The sequence below is a fragment of the Balearica regulorum genome, chromosome 7 (assembly GCF_011004875.1).
Source record: "Balearica regulorum gibbericeps isolate bBalReg1 chromosome 7, bBalReg1.pri, whole genome shotgun sequence".
NCBI lineage: Eukaryota > Metazoa > Chordata > Aves > Gruiformes > Gruidae > Balearica > Balearica regulorum.
The window spans coordinates 10300567-10316430 of NC_046190.1; the positions used below are offsets into that span (position 1 = coordinate 10300567).

General features: G+C 44.4%; 1 protein-coding gene across 24 annotated transcripts in view; it reads right to left on the bottom strand.

Moving 5' to 3' along the window:
• TCF7L2 (transcription factor 7 like 2) overlaps nt 1-15864 on the bottom strand; it is a 180747-nt gene that overhangs the window by 113534 nt on the left and 51349 nt on the right. For 21 of the 24 annotated variants that reach the window (XM_075757879.1, XM_075757878.1, XM_075757874.1 and 18 more), the window contains one exon: nt 3557-3658. The exons of the other annotated variants lie outside the window; for them this stretch is intronic. In XM_075757879.1, coding sequence (XP_075613994.1) covers nt 3557-3658 — 102 coding nt within the window. The remainder of the gene's footprint in view (nt 1-3556; nt 3659-15864) is intronic. 24 annotated transcript variants of the gene reach the window in all.

Sequence of the window (15864 nt, forward strand, 5' to 3'; positions counted from 1 at the left end):
ATGCATTGGTCTTAAATGGAGCCTCATGCTGTACCTTCCTCAAGACATGCTGAACATAATTTCAGTTTAATATTCTGTTTCTCATTATGGGCCTTGGAGACTCTCTTGAGCACCATGAAAAGCAGTATTAACCCAGCCCTCAGCACTGGGGGCAATCCAGCCAAATTATTCATGCTGGTCTTTTGCTTCGATTTTTGTAGTCTTAACTTAATGTTCTTAAACAAATCTGAAAGGAGGACAGCTGACAAATAGTACAGACTTTACTTAAGACATTACAGACGGCCATGTTCTGCAGCTCTGAGTCATTAAGCTAAAAACCCGCGCTGAAGCCAAGGGCAGTTTCATCGGAGCTGGGCATAAAGGCTGCAGCCCTGACACAGAGCTCGTGGTGGTCACAGCCAAGCACTGAGAAGCAAGGGAAGGAAAAAGGGAAGGAAAAAGGGAAGGAAAAAGGGAAGGAAAAAGGGAAGGAAAAAGGGAAGGAAAAAGGGAAGGAAAAAGGGAAGGAAAAAGGGAAGGAAAAAGGGAAGGAAAAAGGGAAGGAAAAAGGGAAGGAAAAAGGGAAGGAAAAAGGGAAGGAAAAAGGGAAGGAAAAAGGGAAGGAAAAAGGGAAGGAAAAAGGGAAGGAAAAAGGGAAGGAAAAAGGGAAGGAAAAAGGGAAGGAAAAAAGAAAAACAAGACCAAAAAAAAGAAAAAATAATAGTAAACTCCACACACTCTCCTCTCTTTGTAATCTAGCTATAAAGATTAGCCTCAAATCCTGATTTCAGAGATAGGAGAAAGATAAGAAATTATTTGCAGGTGTTAGCATTTTCCTATAGATCTTCAGGGCAGCACAACTGATTTCAAGATGAAAAACTGGCATGGGTACACTTGGCAGGTAGACAAGACACAACAACATGGGTGGAGAACCAGTTTCTATCCCTATACATTACACATTACGCTTGCACAGAGGCATCAGCATGCCCATGAAATACCCCTCATTGTTCCATAAAAAGATTAATCGTGTTTTCACGTATGCAGAAAAGGGTGTAGAGCCTCGTGCAAGAGCAGCCAGGACCCAGGTGCTGTGGGCAGGCACAGCGGTGACAAACGGGGACACCAGAGAAGCCTGGCACATCCCAGGGCAACTGGCATCTGCAGCCACTTCATCTCCCCCGAATGCTGTTACCCACTGCAACTTTATTTACCAAAAATAAGACCATTACTACTCCACAGAATGAATGTGGCCTGAGGCGGATGCCAGGAAAAAGGGTGGAAAAAGCTGCCCCTTATTTATTTATTTTAACAGAACAAGGCAAAACAGTTTGCTGCTAGAAATAAACATTAAACCTTGCAGAACACACACACATACCCGCCCCCACGCCCCCCCAAACCCCACTGCTCCCTCCCTCAGTCCCTCCTCCTCCTCTCCCTCCAACATTGTAAGTAGCACAAAAGATCACATTACAAATGCCAGCTGTGGCTCTTTTGGAAGGTGGCCTCCATCTCGGAGGTAGTATATGTTCCTCACGGCCTAAGTGGTTGCTATGGTAAATATGCTTTTTATTGAATAGCAGAGTGAAACAGCTTTTAAAGAGACCCATAAGAACCCCATAAATGGTCAAAATACAAGGCAGATCAACCTCAGCCTCCCTGGAAACAGGTTTCTCTTTATTTTCCAAAATTATTGTGATTTTTGCTTTTTTTTTTTTTTTTGTGCATTTGTGTTGTTCACCTGCCTCTACCTTGCCTACACCCGGGTGGAGGGGCTGGAGACAGCTGGGCGAGCCAGGACCCCAACCACCCCCCCCCCCCCCCCCGCCAGCACAACAAGTTGCTTTTGCTTTTAAAAGCAAGTGCCCGCTCTCCTGTGCGGCGGGAGGCACTGGGGACTGCGGATGCTCAGCACTGCTAAGCACAGGTGATGCCCAGTGAAGCCACCCACTAAACTCAGCCTGCCCTCCCAGGCTGCAACCAGCCAGGAGAAACCTCCTGCTCCCTCGCCATCGCCTCCCGCAAGCCCGACACGGCTCCGCCACGCTGGCCCCAGAGCCCCGGGAACACTCCTGTCCCCCGTGCTGGTCCTGCAGCACAGCAGTAAAAGAGGAATTAAAATAAGGAAGTTGCTTTGGTTCGTTCTTATTAAGAATAAGACAATGGCAGGTTTTGGTGGCTGTAGATTTCTAAATAACCAGCCAAACATCTTTTCTCTGATCTCTTCCTCCAGTGACGGCCCAAGTGAATGGGAAGGAAAAGCAAAGTCATTCCAAAAGAGCGAAGCAACCAGCGCCAGATATCGACTAAGCAAGTATCAGCCCTGTGCCTATCCCTCGCTGCTGCACTGAAGATAGGAAATCTTTTTTCTTTTCAAATAAAAAACTAAGACGTAGCAAAGGGCTGCAACTTCTCAAGTTAAAGAGACAACAATTGAATAAGCAGCTTTTCAAAAATGTTTAGTATGATTTTAGATTTCTAACAAAACAAATGTGTGCCTTAGATGATCTACCGGCTTTAGACTGTATAACAAAAGATAAAGAACAAGCAATGTTTCTTTTCCTGGGATTCACCTTGTTATCCATTGGCTATAAAAGAGGTTTTTTTAAAAAAAATCATTTAAAACTTGATGATAAAGTATTTCAGAAGAAATATTCTAAGCCGTTACACGCTATCTTCTCCAGAGGTAACTTTCCCGGATGAACACTCAGAGCTAAGATGCTCCTTGACAACAGACACCACTGACACTGGCTATGGGTGAGGACGGGCCAATGCGTACCACCCCTCTTGCATAACACCACATAAACAAACAGTTTCCTTTTAGACTTCTACGGATGCTATTTTAGGAAGTAAAAATAAAACCCCAAATCCCTTTCGTGCAAATTTGTATTAAACATTTCAAACTCAGCATTGTTTTTGCAATAGAACCAAGAAAATTTAACCAAAACCTGAAAATTTAACTGAGAAATTAATAAAAAAAGCTATTTTTACCAATGCTACTTATTATAGAGTTCTATATTTTGCAGGTAAGTAGTAAACATTTGATAACACTTTTCATACTAAATGAGAAGTCATGACAACACAAAGGGACATGTGCTCTGTTGAGCCTTCACCCAGGTAAAATACTGACCAACTCTCACAAACTTTCATTTAAGATTTTGCAGTAAGATTTTTTTTTTTTTAGTAAAGGCTATAGAACAGGCTTGATTTTTATTTTTTAAATGCTTTCCAAAAGTGTCTCTTCATTCTCTTCAGTTTAACATTGTCAGATATGTAAACCAGCCTGATTGGACTTCACTGCCACTAAGTAATTCTGCAGTGTGTAAATTTAGAGCATTTTCAAATCTTTGCTCTCCTATGAGACACATGAATGATAATTTCATAAAAAGCCCAGCAATAGCAAATGTATTCCCTCCTTTTACCATGGGCTCGTTAGGGTTTTTGTTTGTTTTGAAATATCTCTTTTGGTTTGTATATGAGAAAACTGATGACAACCAATGCCATTAATGTCAAATGCCTCTTTTTTTTTTTTTTTTTTTTTTTTTAAACAAAGGAAGAACATCTTTCTGTGTTTACTTACAACAATGTGTGCTGGAGATGGAGACCTAGCATCCTTGAGGGCTTGTCTACTCTGAAGGCTCCCTGCCTGAACATCAAGCAGTGGCCATTTCATCTGCAGATACTGGATGAAGGAAACAAAAATGGGGAAAGAAAAATGAGTTCAGAAAAGAAAGGCAAAAAAAACCCAACAAATCTTAGGTAACATGGGTAAAAAGATATAAATTAAAATTTATGCAAGGAACTGAAACAAAAATTAAGACGACTTTGCATGTTTGTGGAGACACAATCCTTGCAGAACACTAACCATTTCATACCACCACATTACAGTTCAGGAATAAGAAAATAAAGTAGATTGCAAAGACAGTATTACATTGATTTTATTAAGCATAGCAAATCTAGAAGAATAAAACTCACACAGAAACAAAATACCAAAACCATGGAGAGAATGGGGCAAGGGAGGGGAAGGTGGATTATCAGTCTCAGGAGAGCAAAAACATGTATTGTGGGTTAAGAATATGATCTCATTATTTAATGGATCATCTGTCAGCCTTCTTTCAACAAATGCACTATGTCAACTGCTCCAGCTTCCCAGCGCCGTACGAGCCCCAAAGGCAGACGTCTACCCCAAAAAGCACAGTACTGCTCCGTCTTAGCATCTATTTTCTATACTTTTCACCATTTCTGGAAGTCACCATGGATTATTTTCTTCTTGCTCATCATCACCAGGAGAGAAATCTTCTGTCGAACAACCCTTAAGGGACTTGCACAGTGTAACTTATTCAATTACAACACCAAACTTAATAAGCTCTCCCGTTGATGATATCCAAGACAGAGTACAGCCTGGTGCACTCCAGCTCAGCTGTGCTGGCCAGGCGCTCGGGGACAACCGCAACTTCTTTATGTCACTGGCATCAGCGGATAGGCTGAACACACAGGCAGCGAGTCTGCAGCATAAGGGGGTGTTGATTCAAAACCAAAGAAAGCTTCACTACACTTCAAGAAGGAGCGGAACGTTCCCACGGATTTAACCAGCATCAAATATCGAGTAAAACTTCTGCTCTCGGGCACGCGTGTCCTCTCGCTAAACCTACTGGAGGAGCCATTGTGCCCCAGCCAGATCCCATGGTGGAGCTCAATGCTTCCGCAAACGGGTGAAGTCTTGAGCTGGTACCCGGATTGCCGCATCAGAAGTGCTCAATTCTGACCAAAAGCAGCCCCGCAGAGAAATTAGTTAGCCCAAACACACTTCCGCGCAGTCCATCTAAATATAATTTCAGCCCAAGCTTTTTTCTCCACATGGTTCTGCACCGTTCCAATTAGGCATACTGGTTAATACGTGATTGCTAAAAGCCCTGTATCGTGCTGGAAGAAATATGTACTGCCACATACCTTCAGCCCCCTCCCAGAACTAAGAAAAGCAGCTGTACGCATAGATCAGGCCACTGCAGAAGATCCTATTTAGCATTAGACTCGGGTTGACCAAACAGATCTATTCCTAGAAAATATCTAGAGAAATAGTTATGTTTATCCATTCCATTTTTGTATTTTTTTAAGAGTAATCTTGAAGGAGAACCACACACAAACAACCCCCGCCACCCCAGGCAAACAACGGAAGCCGTATCTAAATCTCCATGAAGGAAGGAAGGAGATCTGGTTCCATGCTTTCAGCACATCACTATCACATTTGCTCACGTATGCAAAACATTTGCTAGCATGCAAGGCCTGTTTGCTGCAAGACCCTGGGCACCGAGGTGACCAAAAGCAGGAGTCAGCGGGAGGATGCATTACCAATTCCCATCGCTTGGAGGGCCTGAGATTTCTGAGCTACTGGAACGCAAATAAACAAACCCATACTCTGGATTTGTGCCCCATACGAGTTCCTCGAGTTCCAAGAAGTCTTGTTTTTATTCATCTTCACATTTGGGATTTGTGCAATGTGGACCAGAATGTTTCGGCACTTCTTAAAAACAAGAAATAAAACCCAAACAAACCAGAACTGGTCTACTGTAAGTGACATTTCTAACTCTTACGACTCGATTGTAAGCCTCCAGATATTTGATTGCTTGTATCAAATCTCTGCTCTTCAATATAGGTGACCACAACATAAATTTTAAAGTTGAGATGATGTTAAAGTAACTTTCTAACCCTTTGTGGTTTCAAAAAAGTGCTTAAAAATGCAACCCAAGTGCACAGAAAATGAACCCAAAACCTAAGCCAGCTGAGAGCTTCTTGAGGGGAAATTTGATATGTTTCAGATTTGCGGATGGCACTATTAAACAAGTCAACTGCTACATTTTTAGAAATCCATCAGTTGCCTTAGACAGTGATCGTAACACCACCACATAAAGGGGCGTATGAATTTGCAGACAGGCTCCTGAAGGGTCACTGCTACTACGAGCTTCCCCAGGTTTTTTCAGCCAGCCAGTGCAGTATTTTTCCCTTGTTCCAAGGAAAACGTGCTCACAGGATGTATGCCTTAGGGTACATGACTCTGTTTCAAACTCCACAACCATTTTGGAGAGTGAGAAGTTACTGCTACCACAACTAAAGTACTTAAAAGAACCTGCCAGCTAAACTGGTGGCGTTTCAGGAAACGGCCACTAAGCCATTACCCACCGAAATAAACGAACCACCCTCGTTTTTCCATGACCACTCCATGGTCACGAGCAACCCTGAAATATTCCTACAACCATGACAACCCACAAAGGAGCTCAGGTCAGTGGCTGTCCTAAGAGACAGGCCAACAAATGCGTGGGCTTGTCTGAGACCACCCCAAAAGCAGACTGGGAGGCACAGAGAGCAGCATGAGCAAGCTCACATCAGACCCCGTCCAGTCAGTAATTATTGCAGGGATTACAAAGCCCTCAGAATTGTCAGTTATGGTGGTTTTTACTAGTAATAAATTCCCTTAGAAGAAACACAGCAAGAAGGTATGGTTGCTCCTGTTCCACCTCGATCTCACAAGACCCCATACTTCCAGCACGGGTGCTCCCACACCAGGCTGACCAGCCCAAGTGCAAGATGAAAGTTTCAGAAGATCTTACTGCTGCTTTGTGTTTCTGCTTTTAAAAGCCTTAGTTCGGACTCTCAGTAAAGTCCTTCTCTTACCCGCCCCTGCCAAAGAGGATCCAAGAAGTCCAACAGGGCAACAGCTAAAATGCAGTCAAAGCTGCTTCTCCTCTTGGACATGCACATGGAGCCCAGTAGGAATGGTCCCAACCCAGAGGGCCCAGTTTTGCACGCAAGCACACACGTGGACAGCTTGCATTTCCACCAGCGGGTAATACATCAGTTGGGGGAAAAATAAAATAAAATAAACGGCCCCCATGGAAAGCAGTGACATGCAAGGGTCAACAAAGCAACTTCCACAAGCTCTACACCAAGCGGCCAGGCTCCAGAGCAGCATCCCGGCCCTGCCAAGGGCAAGATGTTCTCTGTCCACCAGATAAACAGAGGGCCAGAGCTCACAGACAACGCCTGCATCAAGCTAACGAACCCCCGGCTTCAACGGCGGGACGTCTGCAAAAGAAAAAAAGTCCAATTTGCTGGTTTCAAAACGCCAGCCCTGTTGATAAAGTATGAAATATTAGCATTGTTTAAGGTGACGAGCCCAACTCAAGGCCTCCTCATCCAAGAATTGTCATGCCTGTAACACAATATTGATGTGGTGGCTTATAATTCTTACTTTACATAAAAGCTTCATTGTGTGCCAAATTCAATCTCCACAGGCTACCTGAGCCACAGATTTTTACGAGTCTACATTTCAGCGCTGCGAGTCTACAATACACATAATTTTCAATTATGTTAGGGCAGAACAGGATCACTGCCTATATAACATTACTGGTTGGAGGAAATGAGACTCAGCCCTACTGCCGAGAGAGCTAACTGGATCCAGATGGCGGGCCGAGCGAGGCAGCCGTCCGAGGGAGCGACGTCGCAGCAGCCGCCCCCTCCACAACTCTCTCTTTCACGATGGAGGGAGATGCCAAGCCATCGCCGGGGCTGGGAGCTGGGAAGAGAGGACGCTTGAGGCGGGGGGAGAGCTGCATCACAGCGCGAGGAGGGCGATGCAAGAGCGGGGGGGAGAGGCGTGATTGCTTTTGCAGGTTTACTACTGCTGCCCTACGCTGCGATATTCTTATTAAAGAGGAGAAAAATTAAGTCCTGTTACAGCGGAGAGGTAAATCCTTTCCTTCCTCAAGCAACTAAATAGCAGGAAATCCTCTTCTCTCAGCCTTAAATGCAGATTTGAGCCAGACGGTTCCTCTGATTTGCAAGGAGTCCACAAAAATCCGAAGGCGATTTTCCCAGCCTTCTGACACTGCCTTTTCATTCCTGCACCGGGGAGGGGGGGAAGGGTAGGTGGGAGGGAAGTTCCCACCATCCTGCTCCTGCAAATGCTGGACACACGCTCGCTCCTCTCCTGCTTCTGTGTCTCACTGTGGAAATTAGGACTTGCCTGTACAAACATTGAACTTTTCAACAAATTAACTCTAACAAATTTGTGCAAATTATTTCAGAGCAAAACTGTTGAAATAGGCTCTGCTGGCCTGCTTTTAACATTTTTTAAATAATGTCATCTTGGCCTAAGTATTTTATTCCCTGTTTAACAATATGATCTGATGGGGATCATTAGCATGTGTGTGTGTTTTAAAAAAAAAAAAAAGTTTTATGGCAAGTCTCAGAGAGCTTAAGCAAAATAATTGTTAAGCTCCAGGCCTCCGCACAAAAATTAAAACACGTATGGGGCAAGCATACTTGAGAGAAACCAAAGCTTTTAAAAAGGCTGTTAAATTGTCAGCGCAAGGGAAAAGGCAAATTATTTGAACAGCCCAGATATTTTTTTTCCTGTAGAAGGGAAACAACAACAACCAAAAAAAACCTACTCTACCCTCCACTCCTATGGGCATCACATCCGCACATCCCATCTGCAACCAGAAGGTCCTGCAAAGCACAGACCCACCGACAGCAGCTCTGCGTGCTCACCCTCACAAATACCACCCAAAGCAGCTGTCTTCCTGGGCACCAGCGGGGCAAACATCTTTCCCAAGATTTAACAGCAAAGTTGGTCAAAAGCAGCTAAAATTCACATCCAAGACTAGAGGAGTTTGGTGGAAACTCTTACTCACGGCCAGCAGCTCCCCCCATGCCGGGGCTGGGCTCGCAGCAGCATGGCCCCGATGGAAGGGATGGCACAGAGCTCACAGGTGTTTCCTGCACTGGTGTCCAACCTGGACCTGCTCCCTTGTCACGCTATTGTTTTCACTGCTGGAATGCCCTACGAGTGATGTCCCACAGCATATAAATACATAAACGCAATTAGAAAAAAAAGAAAGAAAAAAAAGAAGGGGGGAAAAAAAAAAGCAGCCGTATTTTTAAAGGCAGGGAATGCTGCACAACACTTTCCAGCTCAGGTTTCCTGCAGCTGGTGCTTATTAGCTCCCAGGAACTGAAACAAGCAGGAGCAGGGTTCCTGGAGTCAGCTTGATGCCACAGGCCTCCAGTACCTCCCCTAACCACGGGACCACATCTCCACCTTCAGAGTCCACGCTTTCTGCCTGGATCTCAACATGCCCTGCAAACGGAAACATTCCTGATCCTAATTTTGCTGTTAGTCTCCCTCTTGACCAGCGTTGCAGAATCATGTGGAAGTACACACCTGGACATCAACTTTGAAGCTCAGGAATTTCTCCAATACTTTGTTAGCAAGTCTTCTGGGAAGGAGCATCTAGACAAATTTTAACCAGAGATAAGCTGGTAGTAACACAGGAGAGTGCAATGCTGAGGGGACGGCTGAGATTTATGGGCAAGGTGATAGGAACAAAGATGGAGCTTAATGAGACTGTAATTGCTCTCTGTGGACAAAAAAATAGTTACAAGAGGATACTCATCTTGGTACCTACAAAGAAAGGTCTGCAACCTACTAGCATCCCCACTTAAGTCAGAAGGCAAAGCCTCTAAGGATTTAAAAGCAGACCCTCAGCTCCATCCCTTCATTTACCTCAACCCCGTGTTTTCGGTCTTCAGTTATCACTTTGTTTGTAGAGGTGTGCAGCACAAGACCAAAATCTGAAGGATTTATTTTAAATAACTGAAGGAGATTGCTGAAGGAAGTTTAAAAGGGCCTCCTATTTCTTGCAGATCTGCAATGTCTGGGATTTTTTTGTATGAGAAGTAATAGACACCACCCACAACGTTCAACCCTTCTACAGAATATGTAATGTACCGCGACGAGGCACAGGGGAGCTGCTCAAAATGAGAGCAACGAGTCTCATTTCAATGAGACCGATCCTTTCCACACAAATGATTTCCCCACTGCATTCAAGAAATGAAAGCATGAAATTGTAAAACACGGAAGTATTTATCAAATATCTCCACTTTTTTTTTTAAACTAATATCACCCTTTAAACTATTGCAACACTGCAAAGATAAATGATTAAATAAAATACATAAATAGGGAAAAAGTAGCACAAAAAAAAGGAACTGGTAAGTGTTGTGTACCTGCAGACACTTGCACATAGGACATTAAGTCCTCTTCCTAATTTAAAATGCCACTTATTTACCAGCACTGGTATCAGCTAAACCATCTTCTGATATATTCCAGAACAAGACACTTCAGTGCCTTCAATTTCCCTCTTTTTGAGAACTCGAGCGACCTTGTCTCCTGCCCTTCCAGTAATACACCAGGAGTCCCTGAAATGGGGGCCTTGAGTTGCCCATTTTAATATCTTGCCCATGCCTTTGTCGCATTGCTGAAGCACTGGTAAGGTATAAAAAAGGAGAAGACAAAGTCCTCTACAGCCTGACAGTTACAGAAATGTGTTAGCGATTAAACAATTCGGCATCATCTCAGAGGGATACCTGAAAGCAAAAATCCTGCCAGCTGGAAGTACCTCACTGAAGCCATAGAGCAATCTATGGCGATGGGCAAAAGGGATGCCCGTTTTGGGGTGGAACAAGGCACAAAGAAGTAGTTTGAGCCCCACGGGCACCTCAACAACTCCAATTCCCGCTTGAGTGTGCAGTTAAGACTGGGTGGAGGTGGAGGAGCATCCCACGAGCACCAGATCAGTTGCTTTCCCCTGGCCATATCACCAGGCTCCCTGCCCTCACAGCACACACAGCTCTTCTCCCGCATCCCCGATGAGATGCGATACAACAGCTACATCCCATTACTACTGCCGCACGTCACCCCCACTTACACCGTTTTTCTATACAGAGTGATAAGGGCATAGAGAAGGCTGCCATGAGAGTGAGCTGAAGAGAATAACCAGAAGCTTCCTTAAAAATTATTGCCTATGAAAGTTCAAGCAAATTCAGATAATTATTTGCTCATTCTGACGTGGATGAAAGGCATTCTTGCCATCAGTTTCACTGAAGTAAAACAGGTTTTTTGCTTCTAATGAATGTAAGGTTGGTAGACTACAGTTGAGTTCTAGGATATTGATACTGAGCATGAAGAAGCTAAGCAAGTGCTAATCAGCTACCACAAGAATTAAATTTATTTTTTATTTTTTTTTAGCTTTACAAGAGGAAGAGTATTCATGTGACACAGAAGTACAGCATTACTTTCTGTAGTTCACATGGTATCTCAGCAAAACAACTGCAGGCAGTGTTTCTAGATCCTGGGTGGAGCTTGGGAAAGCACCATTACTTTTTTCACATTTAATTGAAAGCCTCCACAGCCCTCGCTGCACAAATCAGCAGGCTGGCTAAGCACTATTGGGATGTCTACAAAGTAGTGTTCCAAAAGACAGGCACAAATAAAAGCATAATTTCAGTCGAGGAACAAACTTTTTATCTACTTACTTTAAGCCAGCAAAATCTTCAAACTACTTTCCCCAGATTTTCTCTGCAACCTGTTCTGTTCCACTCAAGCATAGAGTTTTCCATTAGAGAAAGAATGGGACAGTCATGAACCCTCAACAAAGTCTTTCTGTAGATACAGCTTGTTTAGACTCAGCAAAGCTAAACCAGCCTCCAAGACTCACCGAACAATTTGATGTACAGACCCACATTTAATTTCTCTTCCTGGCAATCTCCCAGAGACTGAGAGAACAAATGGTAACTAGTGTTTGCATGAAGTCCAAGAATGCATTTTATGGTCTATAAAATATAATTCCTTTCCTCCCCATTAAATAAAGACAGTAAAAATATCTGACAGCACGTTAGAGACAGAGATCACGGCACTGAACTACCTCCATTGCAACGGAAGGGCTGCTCCAGGGGAACCTTGCCTCCCTTAAAACTTTCCAACTCTGTTAAGAGCATAACTCCATTTGTAAAGGAGGTACTACAACTTCAAGCTTTGCAACTACCTTTTTCTTTTGTTAAGGAAAAACAAAAAACCAAAACAAAAGAGCTCAGTGGTCAACCAGCCTGGTTCTGCTTGAACACCGCAGAGCACGCCTGCTCTGTCCTCTTCGCTTCTCGCCCCACCGCACGGCTCTGTGCCACAGGACACGTGCTGGTGTAAGGTGTAAAAGGGGCTCTCCAAAACTCACCCCCACCTTCCCCTCACTTCCATCACTGAGTCTGGGGTGGGAGCTACATGTTTCCTAATTGTGGGAAGCATTAGCCAGACTCCTTCGGTATCCTGGTGGTAATGCCCACCAGGAAAGTCATCTCTGCACGACCAGGATGCAAAACGGCTGCTGAACCATTTCCCACTGTGTGCATGCGTGCGAAGGAGAAAGACAGACGGAGGCCTATCTTTGTGCACTCTGTCCTGGATCTGCCCTACTTGCCTTCATCATTTGTTACTATCATCAGAGATCGACAGTCGCCCAGTCTGTTCTCCCAAGTGTTTCCTATTTGTGGGATGGAAAAAAAAAAAAAAGTCTGATTTGGGTTTTTATGGTGTGGAGGGATGGAGGAGGAAGAGGAGGAAGGCCAGGGCCAGCTGCGGCAGCAGGGTGGCTGTGCAGCAGTGGCCCTCAGCAAGGCAGCACCGTGCCCCGCTTCCACAAGACTGAACATGAGTGCTTTGTCACACACCTTCTGTGAGGAGCTGCATGACTTCAGAAGCCTCAGTTTACAAAATCTGAGCCAAAAGAGGTTTATCGATAAAGCGCTCAGCACCTCTGGCTGTCAGAACGTGGCAGACACGTGACAAGGGCGAGACGCGAGAAGGATGCCCTGTGAGGCGCATCCCCCTCTGAAGGGACCTCTCAGACTATCTGGGTTGGGGTGTTTGGATTTTTTTTTTTTTTTTTTTTCATTCTTTGATCCAAATTCTCATCTCAGGTCCTGTGAAACACCTGCAAACGAACGGCATGGTTGGGTGGGATCCCAGCGTAAAGGTGCTACAGAATTTAGCTGTTTTCTTGTTATTGTAACGTTGCCTAACGGGGTTTTACTGAAAAAGAGTCATATTTTCTCCTGCTGTTGGGTAAGTGAAACTCATGACTCGAATCACTACCACAAAAATTCCTGTCGATGTAGCAATTCTGGGTGAACTGCCGGGAGCCACTCTCTAGTAAACCCTGCAAATTTCATACCAAATTTCCTGTCGCCTCCCTTGTGGTTTCCATGTGCGATCGGGTCTTCAATGCAACAAGGGGTTACTGCAGAATAGATGGCTCCAAGGGTTTCAGGCCCTCGTGAAAACCAAGAACTTGCAAAATTCTCTTTCCCCAGGGTTGGTAACTTTTGTCTATCTTTTTTTTTCTTTTAAAACAAATCCAAAAAGTTAACTCAAAAATGTAACCTAAAGGCAACCTCAGGAAAAAGTCCCAGAGATAACACTGAAACCAGCAATATTCTGACCTCCTAGGAGAAGCTGGGAAGGTTGCTGTCGAGGTTATTTTGTTTTTCAGAAAGCCTGCCTTGGAAAAAAAAAATAAATAAAATAAATTCCACTGCATCATATCCTGGTCCGCATTCCTCGCCGTAATCTTTTAGCTCAGATGCGTGGAGATGTCTTTGAAAGATGTAAAAGAGGTCGAGAGTCCCCTCAGCTAATTGCGCTGGCTGAGAAACAAAACTTGTGGGCTGGGGTAGGATTTGTGTCAGACTGACCTTCTGCAAGACCAGCTACTCCTCTGAATAAAACCCTCTCCCTGCCTCCGCCAGAATCCTCCTGCCACTCAAGTATCATCTTGCTGTAACAAATTACTTCTAACCCAGGATTACGGCTCTTTCCAAATCCCTCCTAGAGAGCCGGGAAAGAAACGTTCCCTCCCAGGATTCGGCACCAGTTGTTTCCCCTATCAATAATCCTCCTATTTGCTCCTCCGGCGGCGTTAGTCCGTGGGGCCAGCAAGACGGCTCGCACCCATTTTCCTTCCAAACGCAAGCTGGATGTCTCAATTGTCCATCAGAAGAGGAAAAGATGAAGGATGTCTTCAGATACCCATGGAAAAGCCACCCCGTCTGGCCAGAGGCAAAGCTGATTCCTGGTTAAGTGGGAAGAATTATATTTAGGCTGAGGACTAAGTGAATCATTTGGGATGAAAGCAAAACCAAACAAATGAAGTATTCACTAAATCTGTGCTGTCACCTCTTGTTCCTGGGCAGCCACCCCATGTATTTATCTTCTGGTTTCCTCCAGCAGCACCAAAACAATGCAATATGCATTTATGGTATTTAAATGAAGTATTTTAAAAATATTCTTAGTTGAATCATCAGCCACACAGACTCTTCCTCAAGAACAAACAAAATGTTGTTTTTCTTCTTAAAGGAGAGGCAGATAGACAAGATGTGAAAGCAAATACGGCCCTGAATCAAGACCACTGTGAATTATTTTTCCTCATTAAAAAGGCACTCCAATGAAAATAAGTCCAATTCCTGTAAAATTCAAATAATGGTGTGGCATTTGAAAGGCATTTTGAATTGTCAAGTAAGAGTAGGCTATGCATTAAATTTAAGGGACTTCTGCTGAATCGACATCTTTTAGGGACAAATGTGTACCAAATATACGATGGGAAGTTTTGGATAAGTGTTCTTTTTTGTTTATTTAGAGAGAAAAATTTTCTTAAGTCAAAACAACTATACTGGCCTGTCTACTCCCTGAGAAACAAAAGCCAAACTGCACAATGCACCAACACAAAATAATCCTTTCAGCTTTAATGAATTGGGGGGAAAAAAGGAAAACCCACTTTTTTAAACAGCAAATCAAAATCATATGCTGCACCATCTATCTAGATTATAAAAAGAGGTTAAAAAAAACCTCAACAAATTTTCTTCTGCACAGGGTAAAACGCAACATGTATGAGCCTGCATTTTTTCCCCTCAAAGGGTGGAGGGAAGAGGGACAGGAGAAAAAAAAATAGTAGTTTAAAAAAAAAAAAAATCCACGTAGAAACTCTGGCTGGGGGCAGGGGGGGAGGGGGCTCTGTCCCAGGGAGAAGGAAGGGTATCAGCAGCTCTGCAACAGCTCATGTCCTGGAGGGACTCTGTCCCATGCGCCAAATTCTTGTGGTTGTGGAAGAGGTTTGTTTTGGAGAGGCGAGGGTTGCTTTTCTGCAGCAATCCGGCAGCGAACACCTAACTCATGGCCCCGAGGAGCGGAGCCCGCACTCCCGCAGACACAACATGCCCCGTGCTCCCCAGATTCACATTTGTCACACTTTCATGCCACAGCCCCAAAGTTAAAACAAAGGAGTCATCAGAGCAGCCCTGAGCATATAAATCCGTAAATAGCAGAAAATGTTGCTCGTGTTGCTAAATATAGTGTAGGCATTTTGAACTGGCTGGCCCACAAGGCAACTTTTATATTTATTTATTTAAAGGACCGCGGTTTGGGAACACTGAGTGTTTTTTAAGTCTGTTCATGTATATTATGTTCCCTCTCTTGATATTAATATGCAAAAGAAAAAAAATTAAAGGAACTTAGCATGTACTAGAAAAACAATTTCCACTTAAAATAGCCAGAAAGCAGAGCGCAAAGACATATTTGGCTTTGTAATGGGAGCGAAATCTCCTCAGAGGTTGGTAAATCAGGTTCATACAGAGTTAAATGCAGAATAGCTTCAACCCTGCCACTCTGACACAATTAGCAAATGCCTTGCTCCCTATGGGAGTTCTCCCCAGGATCGGGCACACCCCTGCTCAGCCATCAGGAGGGAGGGATGCAGAGGCCAGAGGAGAGGAGACCCCCAGAGCACCCCACCTCAGCTGAGAAACATCTGCAAAACACTGTGTTCCCGAGGGAAAAACAGAACGGGGATGCGGAGCAGTTCACCCTCCCAAATCCAGCACAGGGCTGCCTATTTACTGGTAAATCCTGGGAGTGAGGCACCGGCTCACGCTTTGCCTGTGCGGGAGGGTGAAAGCTGGGGGTGTGACAAGCCCGTGCAGGAGGAGAGGGCAGGAATCCCTGGGGAA